The sequence below is a fragment of the Suncus etruscus genome, chromosome 2, assembly GCF_024139225.1.
Source record: "Suncus etruscus isolate mSunEtr1 chromosome 2, mSunEtr1.pri.cur, whole genome shotgun sequence".
In the NCBI taxonomy this organism is placed as follows: Eukaryota; Metazoa; Chordata; class Mammalia; order Eulipotyphla; family Soricidae; genus Suncus; species Suncus etruscus.
In genome coordinates, this window is record NC_064849.1 from 13,279,786 (window position 1) to 13,294,546 (window position 14,761).

Genomic DNA, 14,761 nt, shown 5'->3' on the forward strand with positions numbered 1-14,761 from the left:
TAAATCCGGAGGCTACCAAATGACTTATTTCTGGAATATACAATAAAAGGACAAAAGAAATCCAAGGTTTTTAAAATAATCTTTAGATTATAGAAATAAGGACGAGGAAGGAAAGTGGAAGGAAGATTAATAAGATGTGGACAGGGGCCATGAGCACATCAGTGGATAGAGATGTGGTATATGCATATATATATACATATAATATGTTTATACCATAGAGCTAACAACACTACCAATAGGAGACCCAAACTACAATAAGTAAACTTTAGAATGTGCCTGTCAAAAGAGATGATTCTGTAGTACATATATAAATATACACATATATAGACCAATAGAATACTCTTCTATCATTAATAAAGATAACATTGTGCCATTGGGACTAAATGGATGAAGTTTGAGTCGATTATTTTAAGTGAAATTAGCATAGAAATGAAAGATACCAGTTGATGATTTCAATCATATATTTGTAATATAAATAACCAAAGCAATTAAACTGGGGGGAAAAGAACAACAAAACTAATTTCTATACTGAAAACTATGGTTGTTACTGGGTGGACAGATTAGAATGGAGGAATGAATAGTGCAGGGTCTTTTTTTTTCTTTATGTAATAATTGTGGTATTATTTCATTGGTTTAGGGTTTCTTTTAACTCGTGTTTTATTGAGGCAGCATTGATTAGTAAGAGCATGAATGTCAATGTCTTTAAGTGGATCACTCTGGCATAGTGACATATGTGATAGTTCATACATATAAGGTGTAAAGCTGAACCTCTGAGGTTATACAGCATTATAAGCTAATGAGAAATTAGTTAAATAAACTAACAAGAGCTGGAGAGATAGCATGGAGGTAGGGCATTTGCCTTGCATGCAGAAAGACGTTGGTTCAAATCCCAGCATCCCATATGGTCCCCCGAGCCTGCCAGGAGCGATTTCTGAGCGTAGAGCCAGGAGTAATCCCTGAGCGCTGCTGGGTGTGACCCCAAACCCAAAATAAAAAAATAAATAAATACAATACAATACAATAACAAATTTTAGTTTCTAATGCAGAAACACAGATATCTGACTGATCTCTGCCCTGGTAACTTTCAGGAAAGTTCTTTCTCTCTCTGGGCTGCAGCTATCTCACTTGCAGGAGGTGTACAGACACATATTTGAACATTCCTTGTCTGTCACTGGGATGGATTGAGAAGTCTGAAACCTGACAGAAGCTTTTTAGAACAGCACTGTTTATGCTTTTTTCTCTTTTCTCATCTCACTCTGTTTCATGTCCTAGAACAACTTGGCAGTGTCTTGCTTCAGAGCTTTCATGATCTACCAGTAGCCATGATACTTCCAAACTCCTTCATCAACTGTTATGACACCCAGACACTGCCAGGACCTCCTTGGCATCACCAAGGATTTCTGTACTGCCTCCTTCACAGCACCACTATTTGACATTCTTTATTATTTGTCAGCTTTCCTTATCTCCATAGATTTAGGAGTTCCCTAGAATCTTCATCAAATTTCCTAGAGTTCAGCTCCCAGTGTGATTCTTGTACTGTGCATACAGTATTTTGGAGTAGCTTCAGGAAGAAATAAGGTGTGGAAATTGTGTAATTGGTGCTGGGGAGAAGCCTAGACTCCTGTCTTCCTCCAGGTGCCCCAACATTGCAAAATCTCCTCCTCACTCAAAGAGTAATGCAAGTTATTTAAAGTTTTCAAGAAGGGTTTTGAGACCATCCTGAACAACTATATCCTGGCTTGGGGAGCAGAATTTCTGGGAGTGTGTTACATTGCTAAGGTATGACCAGTAGTTCTCAGGCTATATACCTGGAGGGGTGTTCAAATGCAGCCCTCTGGGTCCCACAACAGAAGATCTAACTCAGCAGAGCTGGGGAGGCAGTCCTGAGAAATGGCCTGTCTGATTAGTTCCAGAGGATGCTACTGTTCTGTGAACCACACTATTGAGAATTGCTCATTTCTGAGGCTCTGGCCGAGAGGAGAAAAGAAACCCCAGGACAATCTCTCCTCATTAGCAGAACCGTAACCTTGCTTTAGAAGAGGAGGCAGAGAACTTTTCTAGAGTTGTTTTTTAGAAGGGAAGGGATCCTACTGACATTTGTTCTAGAATCCAGAACTCTTAGCTGCATTTACTCTCTAAACATTTTTTTTCATCACAAATTGACTTTTATTGATTTATTTTCTGATAATTCTATTTACCATTTCTTTAAGTTTTGTTGGAGCAAGCAATATGAAGTAAATTTGTTATGTGCCTGCTAAGGGGGTGAGCTGGGAGTAAGAGAAAACAGGATGTTGGTGGAGAGAATGTCACACTGACGGCAGGATTGAAATTGGAACATTGTATGTCTGAAACAACTGTATTATGAACAACTTTTTAAACCATGGTGTTTTAACTTAAAATTCTTATTTATTTTTTATTAAATTTTATTAGTAGGCACTAACAAATGTACTACATATTATTTGTTGCAGCAAATGGAATGATCAAAATTTAGATCAATTTGTGATAATTCTCTTTTTTTTTTGAAGGGTAAATAAAACTCTCTAAACATTTTAATTTGTTTAACTCTCAATTTGTTTTTCAATGTAAAAGTTTTAAATCCAAAATCACACCATCTCCTGCCTTGCCCAAACCATGTTGTGTTAATTCATTTATTTACCAGACAGTTCCACTAGAGTTCTTCATTAGACCCTTCAATGTTTCCATGTAAGTTTGGTGCCATTTGGCCTTTCTAAATGGGAATGGACTATGCAAAGATGCACTGCTTCCACCATCAGCTTTCAGCACTGACTGGCACAGGTCTGAGACACCTGACTTTACTACTGGGGCATCTTCAGGTTTGCATGAGTTGCCTCTTCTTTGCTTTATTGATGCAATATACGTAAAAAAAAATAAATAAAATTATCCACAAGTTGGGGAATAGTAAAAGGCAGGTGATGGTATACAAGGTTGATTATAATTCTTTTTATATGGATATATATATAAATACATATATATGTATATGTATATGTATATTATATACATATAAATACATATATATGGATATATGTATATATAAAATATCTTTACTTAAGGACCATGATTACAAACATGTTTGTAGTTGGGTTTCAGTTATAGAAAAGAATACCTCCGTTCACCAGTGCAACCTTCCCACCATCAACATCCTCCAACTCCCTCCTCCCCATTCCTGCTTGAATTCAAGGTAGGCATTCTATCTCTCACTCATTAGCATTATCAGGATAGTTGTTAGTGTAGTTATTTCTCTAACTACATTCACCACTCAGTTGATTATAATTCTATCTCAGCCTCTGAAACTTTCTCTAGAAAACCAGTTAAATATATGAATAAATTAAGGGCTGGAGAGATAGCACAGCAGTAGGACATTTGCCTTGCACGCAGCTGATACAGGACAGATGGTAGTTCGAATCTCAGCATCCCATATGGTCTGCTGTGCCTGCCAGGACCAACTTCTGAGTTCAGAGCCAGGAGTAACCCCTGAGCACAGTTGGGTGTGACCCCCCCAAATAAGTAAAATAATAAAATAAAATTATTTGTTTTCCTTGTGATCAAGTAACCTGCTCCATGGGTTGGAGAAGACTCTTAGCTCCTGCTTCAAGTTTGAGATAGATCTCCTAGGACTCCGTAGTTTCAGGAATTTGTGTTTCTGTTCTTCTGTGCTTCTGTATATCACGTCTAATGCTTCTGTATCCACTTCAGTCATGTGAATGCAGCTTTCACCATTTCTGGCATTGGCTTTGCTAGATACGTGCCTGTACAAGATTATCCTCTCTGTTCATTTGTTTGTTACTCTACTTTCCCATTCATTGAATTAGTCATCTCGCTGCCATTCTTATGCCACTTACTTGCTCATTCAATAATTTCACATTTACTAAATATGTACACCAATTAATAAAGTTAGTCATTGCATTTGGGACAATCAGATAAATTGTATAGAGGATTATGATAAAAGCCACATGCATAGCGTTTACATAGAGATGGATGTGAGTTCTTGGAGCATAAATATCAGACAGAGATTATGTAGAGGAGGTTATGCTTGAGGAGTATTTTGAAAAATAATATTTTCACTTATTATGGGATAAATTAGATAATTTTGGGTGAAACTATATTTTGAAGTCAGCTAATTATCAGCCTTAATTCCATCTGAAATGCTAATTCCATTTTGTCATGAGAAATAACATATTCACAGGCTCTTGGGAATTAGAATTTTGATATCACTGCAGTTCATTGTTTTTTTTTCTCCCATAGAAACAGAATCTAGATGCAGACACATCTCCATGGAAACGTGATTTAAGATAGAGCAGACTAATTGGGGATTTCCCAATTTATAGAAGTCATGAATTAGATTCCACATGCTGAGTGCGATCCCTGAGGTACTGAGGTTTTTATACACTGCACTCAATTGTTTGAACCATACAGCCAACTCCCAGAAAGCACTGTATACCAAAAGTATACATACTACCTCCCTCCATCACAACAGCAAAATAAAGGTAAGGGAAAGGAACAGAAGGGAGAGAGAAGCCAACAACAACAACAACAACAACAACAAACTGTTAAAAATATCCAACAGGGGATGGGATAAGAATAAATAAATAAAAAATAAAAATATCCAACAGATCTTGTATATAGGGTCCATAGAAAAGACTGTATTCCTAACTGATGTTCAGACCATTGATTATGCTATAGGGAAAAAATGAAATTAGATCCTACCTTTATTTTTATCTATTTATTTTTATAATTTCTGGATCATACCCAGTGGCTCTCAGGGGTTACTCCTGGCTCTGCACTCAGAAATTGCCCCTGGCAGGCTCGGGACCATATGGGATGGTGGGGATTGAACCAGGGTCAGTCTGGGGTTGGCCACATGCAAGGTAAATGCCCTACCTCTATGCTATCTCTCCAGCCTCAGGAGATTCCACCTTTATAACATACATGTAAATGATTTCCAAAATGTTGAAAGAAAAACTTAAATTGCAAAGGGGAAACTATAAAACAATGAAGTACAACACAGAATTGACTGGATCAACCACCATGATTGATTTAGGGGAGAATTTCCTAAACACAAGACATGTAAAATATAAAGGACAAGACATAAATTTGTCTCCACTGAAAAGAAATACTTCCATTCATTACATCATCTTAAAGAGTTAAGACAAGCCACAAGCAGGAATGATCTTTGGGACAATGAATGACCAAGACTTAGTGTACAGAATGGAGGGGGGAAGTATACAGACATTTCCCACCAAGAGCCATTGTTTTGAATTCACTGGTATTTCTTATACATGTATATTATATTTATATGCCCAATAATGCACCTCATTATTGGGAATCAGGAAACTTGTAAAAAAAAATCAAGGTTAACTGCAAGTTCTGGATGGTAGATGTCCATAGTAAAGAGAGTATGTTCAGGGATGTAGGGTTCTGCCTTAACTAGGGTCAAGAGTGGTGTGCCTAAATTTCCTCATCTTCTTCTTAATTCTGTAAATTTAAAGATATCAAAGAGAACTTACATGTGAGGAGAAAAAAAAGCGGGTGGTTGATCCAATAATAATCTCAGTCTGGAGTGACAGTTTTACCTTAGGTGTAGCTGGTCATATATTTGTTCAGATGATGTCTTTGTAGTGGATTCTTCAAAGGCTTAATGTCAGTTGTCAGGTGCTTGTTGCTACAAAGATACATAAATAGGGATAAGTTCAATTCCCTAGTAATCAGAGAAATGTAAATTAAAAACTAAAAGTCTTCTGTACTGCACAATAAATGAGGCCTAAAATAGACACACCTCTGATTGGAAGAAAATATTTATTCATCACATATCAAAGAGTTAATATTTTAGATCTGAAAAAAAAACCCTCAAAGTTCAATAACAACTAAAACTACTGAAGGGGAGAAGAAATGAACAGACTTTTCCTCAAAGATGACATAAAGATGTCCAACAGGCATATGACAAAATACTCATCATGCTTATTAGGGAAATAAAATCAAAACAATGAGGTATCATTTTACAACAGCAAGAATGGTCTACATTAAAAAATCAGAAAACAGTAAGTGCTCACAGCAGTATACAGAAAGGATCTCTTATTCATTTCTAGTGGAATTGTAACTTAGTTGAACCTTTCTGGAAAAACAGTTTGGAATTTTTTCAAAAATTAAGAACACAGCTTTCATTTTGATCCTGTAATTTCATTCCTGGGCATCTACCTCCCCCCATGAATGAACACAAAAGCATTTATCCAAAAGAACATCTGAACACTAATTCAATAGAACATATGTTTATTATTCCATTATCTGCAATAGCCAATATCCTAGCAACAGATGGATGAAGAAATTGTAGCAGATATACATAATGGAATACTACTCAGCTTTGAGAAATGGAATCTTTAAGTTCCTGAAACTTGAATATAGTTAGAGGAAGTCATACTAAATGAAGTGAATCAGAAAAATACAAATACCAGATGAATCTTTTTTCATTTTCAGGGAATAAAGAGACAAAGTAAGGGTTAGACAAATCCCCAATGAAAATAATCCATATATGGTTTATGATCTGAGATGTTGCATGTAGGAGTGTATGGAAGGGGTCTTTGGGATAGTAATGGTGTAGGGAATGGTGGTGTAGTATCCCTGCAAGTATAAAAAGTGATATTGTACAATTATAAAATAATAAATATTTAAAACACGCAATTTTGTAAATAGTAAGAAACCATTAGCTTATAAAAATTAAAAGTCTGGGCCAGAGCAATAGGACTGTTGGTAGGTCATTTGCCTTGCACACTGCCAACCTGACCTCGATCCTTGATACCCCAAATAGGCCCCAAGAACTGCCAGGAATGACCCCTAAGGACAGAACCAGGAGTAACCTCTGAGCACTACCGTGTGTGGTCCAAAAACAACAACAACAACAACAAATTCCAACAATGCCCACTCCAAGAGTGTCTAGGATGCACAGTGATGGAACACTCAGATATATACTGTCAAAAGTTGAAATGGTAGAATAGCTTTGGGACAGACTTTGGCATACCTAGGACCCAAGATGTCACACTGAGGTATGACACCTATTCACCCTAGAGCTTGAATATGATTTCACCCAAGGGGACAGAATCTGGCTTTTGACATGATTAGTGGCACTCTAAATAGCCACAAGCCATAAAGTACATGTTGGGTATTTGTGGCATTAAATTATTCCTGAGAGAATTAAAAAAGTAATTTCTAAAATGGTATTTTAATTTTAGAAATGATATGCTTGTACGGTTATATTTGCTTTTAGAGTTGGAGTTCAAGTTTGGATTAGGATTAAGTTCAGGATTAGGGATAAGGATAGATTTATGGTAAGGATTGGGATTACAGTAATTTTCATGGTAAAGTTTAGGGTTTTATATAGGCTTACAGATAGGTTTAGTGTTTGGGTTAGAGGTAGAATTATAATTAAGTTTAGGGTTACATTTAGCATTACTCATATATCACTACATTTGGCATTAGACTTTGGGTTAGAGTTTGATTAAAATCAAGATTAATGTTAGGGTTAAAGTTTGGGTTAGAGAAAAAGAAACTACATAAAAGTAACTAAAATAAATAAGAAATACATAATGAAATTATTTGTATTTAGTAAGAATGAAAAAGATCAAACATAGCATGAGCTGGTGAGTGAAAAATTGCCTAGAAGAGAAAAACTGCCTAATATATCCATATATATAATCAAGCTATGGAAAGTTCAACAGAAATAAATTTTTAAATAGGATGAGTATAAAGGGTATTCATTAACTTTCAAATGTATGTTTATTGGTATTTATTTCTGTATATGAATAAATGTATGAAAATATATGTATTGGCTATTTATACATATCCTAAGAAATAGTTATGAAATATTTATTTCAGGACCAGGACATAGCTCAAAGAGTTGGAGTGCATGCCTGGCATGGTAAGGGCCTAAAGTATAAACCTCAATACCACATGGCCTCTAGAGCACTACAAGAGTAGCCCTAAAAAGAAAGAGTAAATTTTATAATAAATTGATAGTATTTTTCTTCAGTATGCTATTCCTTACCTGATATATTGGTTCCTAGCTCTGAATTGGGTTCAACTGAAAGGGACTCGTGACTGTGGAATTAGGTATTTCTTTGTTTAGTGGTTGTTGGAACCTTATTGATAGATGACTAATAATGATATCACAAAAGCCAGCCTGCCTGGTCTTTCTTTAATCCAGACCTTGTTTTTGCAGCCAAAAATTGTCTAAGAAATCACTCCCAGATACTCTCCACAAAAAAGGAATGCTCATTCTGAATAGGATCCTGTCCTTTTCTGTCTCCCTTCCCCAGCTCCTCCTTGCCAGCTGGTGTCTCTCCTTTCAGCCATCCCTGATGGAGCTCTAGACAAGGTCATCTGTGCTGATGATGTTGGGAGTGAGGAGGACCTGTACGAGGATGTGCACAGCTCCAGCCACCACTACAGTCATCCTGGAGGAGGCGGCGAGCAGCTGGCCATCAATGAGGTAGGGTCAAGTCTGCATGGGGAGTTGATGTGGGGCAGCTCACCAAGCCATCAGGGTGACCCTAAAATTTTTCTATAAACCCAGAAGTATTCCCAGCAGATATGCGCACAACACAGTGTCAGCCTGTGAGTCTCACTTATGATTCAGAAGATATGAATGGAATTAGTCTGAATACAGTTCCCTCCTCTTTGCCTCCCAGGGCCTATATTCCCTTGAATAGGAGGAATATCATCCAAGGAATAATGCCCACTGAATATCTCTGCTGAGTGAATTCTGTATATCCATCTTCAATGAAAAATACTATGTTCAGCCAAAGAGCTTATTCCCACCCCTGCCCAACTCTCCAACCACTTATCCAGCAGAACCAGGACAAATGAAAACTAATTTAATTTTCTTTACTTCATGAGCTGAATAGTTGCTATGGCAACCATGCCAAGTTAGCATATTTTGCTGCCCAACATTTTTTAGCCTAAGCAGAAGAAGTGGAAAACATCTAAGTAAAACTGGTTTCATGTCAAGGTCTCATTTTGCATTCTCTTGGAAAGACATGTTAAGACCTTGACTCCTCTCTTCCTCATATTCCTATTTATCCCCCTCTTTCTCACTTAATTTGAAGAGGGCGCTTGAAAAATTATCTGCATTATTACATGCTATAGCAGCACCATGTTCTCCTGTGGGTAATGAGGAGACCAGAATTTCTGCTTTATTCATATTAGAATTGAGCGTTCAGGACCTTGCAGCACCCAAAAATGTTTTCTTCAGAAGGGAAATTTACAAACAAGCTTAATCATTCTTTTACTGAATAGGCTGGCAGGCTTCTCAACAATCCTAAGGAATATCGTGTCCTCACAACCCACTCATCAGACAGGACAAACTGTTACACAAACTCACCTTGCCTAGCTCTAGATGAGTCTAAATTACTGTTAAATAATACTTTGTTCAAAACCTCAAAATAACTATCCTTCCAAAGAATAATCTTCCAAATCGATAGTGATCTATTAAGAGGTTTTGATGGAAAAGGGCTACACAATTTTATCTCAAGTAGAATTAACAAATGATTGATTTTCTGAGATCTCAAGCTGCCCTCCTTAGTCTTGGGCAGGGGGAATCAACCAACCAGCAAGCAGCAAGGTAGAGGAGGAAGAACGTGTGTACTGGGACCGTACAGAGCTGGAGGGAAATTCCATCCCCACCAGTGCCTAAGTGTATAACTCTTGGTCAAATAACTCTCTTAAGTACAGATTACTTTACTGTAAATAGGCTTCCTAGGCCTGGGGATATAGCTCAGTTGGAAAGTCCATGCCTTGCATGGACGAGGTCCTGAGTTTAATATAGTATGTGTGTGCATATATATACATATATAAACACATGCATAGTCTACTTGTGTGATTTCCTGAGCACTGAGCACTAGACTGTTCTAATAATTGTGAATAACCTGTGTGACTTAGCAGTTTCTCAATAAATTGCAGTGATGAGGATGATAAAGGAGGAAGAACAACATAAAACTCAGAGGCACTCGGACAAGATTGATAGTATAGATCAGGAGTGGCGAACAAGTTCAACACAAAGAGCCAAAATTTTAAACTGTGAGAGTCAGAGAGCCACCCATGCAGTGACTTGCCAAAATAGACAAACACTCACACAAAAGCATCTAATTTTAACAATAATCTATTCAACACATATTGCATTTTGCCATTTTGAGTGAGGGTCAAAATCCTGCAGTGATAGTAAGGGTGTGCTGCGTCCTCCACACTAAGAACTAATGGCCAGATGGGACACAACATGTGACACACGGGTCCCCCGCTCGCTGGCCCGTGCAGTTGTTTTCGAGGGATGGGAGACAGGAGGACGCAGCCTGGGGGCGGGACTCCGTGCTTGGAGATCTCTCCTCAGAGGTCCCTCCTCAGAAGCAGCAGAACAAAATCCAAACTTGGCAAAGAGCCACAGTATACTAAATAATGATAAGAGGCAAAGAGCTGCATTAATTTTGGCCGGGAGCCGCATGCAGCTTGAGAGCCGCGCGTTCACCACCCCTGGTATAAATTGCATGCAACCGACCCACTTTTGATCCCTACTATCTTATTTGAGTCCCCAATTGCACCAGAATAAGCACAAAATAAACCTTAAGCTCTTCCAGGTGTAGCCCCACAACAAAAACAAAAAGCAAAAAACTCTCCAGAGGTTGGCTATGAGTTGTCAAATTGGCAGTCAGGGCTACACTGACTTTTTTCAGCTGCTTTCCACAATACCTACCTGATGGTGAAATGTTGCACTGTCACATCTTGCTGCCGGTATTTTAGTTACTTTGGGGGGTTCTTGACAAGTGATTTATTTAAAGATGCTTTGACAAGACAAGTCAAGATCTAGGACTGTTCCACAAGGATAGGATAGTCCTGGCACCATGATGAATAAGTAGAGGTGATTTCAAGTATGAATTGCATAATGCTTATTTGGGCTGCATAAAGAATTTGTTTCCTGGTTGACTCAAGGTCTTCCTTGATATTTAATGTCTTAATTGGCAGAATGTAAAGTGCCTTGTGTTTTAGCAGGCTTGGTGCTGTCCAAGGTACTGATCTTCCCTGCACCCAGAGTTAGCTCCCCAGAGTCAAGATACTACACAGAAGTGGGCAACAGGCCAGACCAGTGACTATCTAGTGGTGGAGAGGCTTTGTTAGACTAGAGGAGAGACTCTGACTGGGTTAACATCTCCCTCAACATTCCAGACTCCTAGATCGATAGAAAGACCAAGAAATTCTTCCCCGAGGTGCTGGAGTGATAGTACAACAGGTAGGCCTTGCATGTGACTGACCTGGGTTTGGTCCCTGGCATCCCATATGGTCCCTGAACCCTCCAGGAGTGATCTTTGAGCACAGATACAGGAGTAAGTTCTGAGGTCCTCTGGGTGCATCCCCCCCGCCAAAAAATTAAACCTTCCCTGAAATAGGTGTCAGAGGGTGAAATACAGGACCTAGTTTTGGAGACTAATACCTTGAATCAGACTAGCTAGTAGAGGGCCTGAGGCAAGTTTCTCCTCGTGAAATATAGTTCCTCATTAAGGGTAGAAATAGCACTGGAGCCTGGCTGGCAGTGGCAGGAGGGTTACTGAACCCAGCTCTGTTGGTCAGCTCTGTTGTCAGGTTTTCTCTCAGCAGTAGACCCTTCCTCATTAGCTCTGGAGCAAGATAAGCAATGATTCTCCAGTGACAGGTTCATTTACTCAATTGTTCCAGAGTTGTCACAGCCCACCTGACCCTCTGGCCTTCTGGCTCTCTCATCCTCTGCATGTGTCAGGTCTGCTATATTCCAGGTGTGTTTTTGACAGAGAACCCAGAAATAGCAGAGGTGAGCACAAAGCACTAACTACTATTCAGTCTGCTCAGAAATAGCTTCCTTATATTCTAAGGTACATAGTGTTCTAAATCATGATAACTTGGTGCTAGTAACAGCAAAAGCTAACCCCTGCCCTCTGTTTGTAAGAGAGCTAGAGAGAAGGAGCCAGTTGGATGTCATGAGTCCACAACAGGATATGCTGACATTCATCAGAGGTTAAAGGTGTTATGTGTTCTAACTTGTGATGCCTACTACACATGTATGACACTTAGGTCATGTGGTCTAGGCTTTGACTACTGCTGTGCACAGATAGACTCCTGCATGCAGGAAGTTGTTCACTGGGGCAAAGGGATATGTGTGTGTACATGTGTAGGTGTGTGGGTATGTGGGTGGCATGTACTTTTTTTTTGAAATGTTCTATGAAAGATAGAGGACACAAGACAGACTTATTTATTCCAGGGCACCTTCACCTACATCATACTTTGTGCTTCATAACTGTTTAACCCTTGCAAGATGATTTTACAGACACTTGAGGTGATGATCCTCAATGACAAGAAACCCCTCTTTCCTTGTGACATGCCTGCTAGGACCTCCTCTGGATGTCCATGGCTTAGCCACAATTTCTTCTCCTCAATTCAAAAGTCTAGGTGAGACCCCCTGGAAGTCTAAGACCCCTGCTAGAGGGTCGGGTGCACCCTCAGACCAAGGATTGTTCCTAGGAAGTGGAAAGTGTCTTGGAAGACATTGTCCCTGTTACCTCCACCACACCCCACACCTGAGTTGTAAGAGGAGATTTGAAGGATAGTGTAGGGTGCTTGTGACAGGCAGACTTGGTGTCCCCTGAGGCCCCCATGGCCCAGTGAGAGTCCTTGGCCCTCCAGACCCTGCACACAAAACGCCTCTGATGGAGAATGGAGGGAGCTCCAAGCATCTCGTGCTGAGAGGTGAAACCCCAACTAGAGGCAGAGGAACATCAAATGTGTCTTCTGACCTAGGGAGTAAAGCAGAGATCAGCCACTCACAGTCAGATCACCAAAGTAGGGGAAGTTGTCAGTACTATGGGCTTAGCAAGCTGTAGCACCCCCATAGAGAGCAGATGGCCCTGACCATGGCTCCCTCTGTGGAACACCAGGACACACTGCGGGACACAAGGTCCAGTCATTTAGAGAAGTCAGTCTTTCTGTCCATGTAGCTCAGTCTTCCTAGTGCCTGTGACCTTGACCTGACTTGTATATCCCAACTCCTATCTCAGGGGTTGCTGGTCAGTTATTACTCTGCTATTGGACAACAGCTAAATTTAAGGGTCTAAGATACAGTCATAGGCACCTCAGAGTCTTCCCTCCTCACCAGCCCTCCAACCCCTATAATTGTTACTCTAAGTTGTGTTGTCACTAACACATTTGTAGCCACTTGTCCTTCTCAGCTGAAACATAAACACTGGGGACACAGGCCTCCTATGACCCAGACAATCTGCCTCCATTTTTCACCTCCTTGTCCATCCAGCACCCCCAAGCCCTGCTGATCTGCCAACCAGGCTGGGCCCCTGAAGCTACATTTGCCTCAAAGAGATACTGCTGGAGGGCTTTTTTAGTTTTGTTTTGGGTCATCTCAAACTCACATGCATGCACACACATACACACAAAGGCATCTCAGTCTGGTGTCCTAGTTCTGAGGTCTATCTGCCACATCTGGTCCAGGTGGTTGTGTTGCATGTATCACAGAAACACTACCCCACACTGAAACTGAAGTCCCCAAACAGACATAAAGGGTGCAGTCAGCAGAAAGCAGGTTACTGTTAGACTACATCAATCAGCGCTGTTCTTGGCATATGGCTCTAGGACCATCCTGCCCAAGAACCTGAATATACACAGCCTCACACCATCCTTCCTAGGATGCAACGGCTCTGTTCCCCAGGATACAAACAACCCAAGTTAGAGTTTCCTGGGCACCCCACAAAAAACTGAGGTCTCAGCTACAGCCTGTAACAATTTCTGGGTTGGGGAAGTGTAATTGAGGTGGTTTATATTTTGCCTCACTAGACACCCCAGAGTCAGGGTCACCCTTATAGTTCACAGCCTTGTACTTGCTCTGGGCACTTCATATTATGACATAGGATGTCAAATCATCTTCCTAGATTCTCGCCAAGCACTTTAAGCTATTGGGCCATCTTTCAGGTCCCTCTGAAACCTATTGCCCTGAGAACCTGGGCCTAGTTTTCTGAACAACCAGGCAAGAGGAAAAGTCTCTCCACTCTGCTGGCCTAAATAGGGGGGACAGACTCAACCTTTAGTTTTGTGGGAAGCAGAGTCTCTAAGACACATCTTCCTCACATACAGTGACATGCACACAAGCATCCAACACACACATGAATCCTCACACACAGGGACACACACAAGCACCCAACAGGCATTGATCTTTGCTTCTGCTTGGTGTCTTCTTCTGGATGCTCTATATTTACATTTACCTCTATGACATTGCCTATTCACACACAAACACAAATACACAAACCTGAATGGAGTCCCTCAGATGTGAACATTAGGCTAGATAGAGACTCTTCTTTTCCTGGTGTCTCAGGGCTCAGATGCAATCTGAAGATCTCTGCCCACTAAGCCCCTTTTCTGCAGATGTCTGTCATATCTAGGAGAGGGCATAGCCATTAGGGGACAAGGCCCAACCAAGAGCGTGGCTCACTGGAGGTCATGTCCCATCATGAGGCATGATGGCAGACAGTTCACCACTGGGTAGAATAAGAGAAGCACATGTGGGTGTGGAATTCCACAAGACTTATTTAGACTCTTGACAGGGAAACAGTGGAAACCTCTGAGTCCCTGGCATAGGATTTTTAAAGCTGTTGAACACTTTCAGGAGAATAAAATTGGAACTTTGTCTCACACTAGCTACAAAAATCTACTCAAGATAGATTGAAAAATCAAA

The 14,761-nt window shown here is 40.2% G+C and overlaps 1 protein-coding gene across 2 annotated transcripts in view; it reads left to right on the forward strand.

Annotated features, from left to right (window-relative positions):
• Window positions 1–14,761, forward strand: part of ARHGEF4 (Rho guanine nucleotide exchange factor 4) — a 104,106-nt gene that overhangs the window by 74,029 nt on the left and 15,316 nt on the right. For both annotated transcript variants that reach the window (XM_049768279.1, XM_049768280.1), the window contains one exon: window positions 8,325–8,497. In XM_049768279.1, the coding sequence (XP_049624236.1) occupies window positions 8,325–8,497 (173 nt within the window). The remainder of the gene's footprint in view (window positions 1–8,324; window positions 8,498–14,761) is intronic.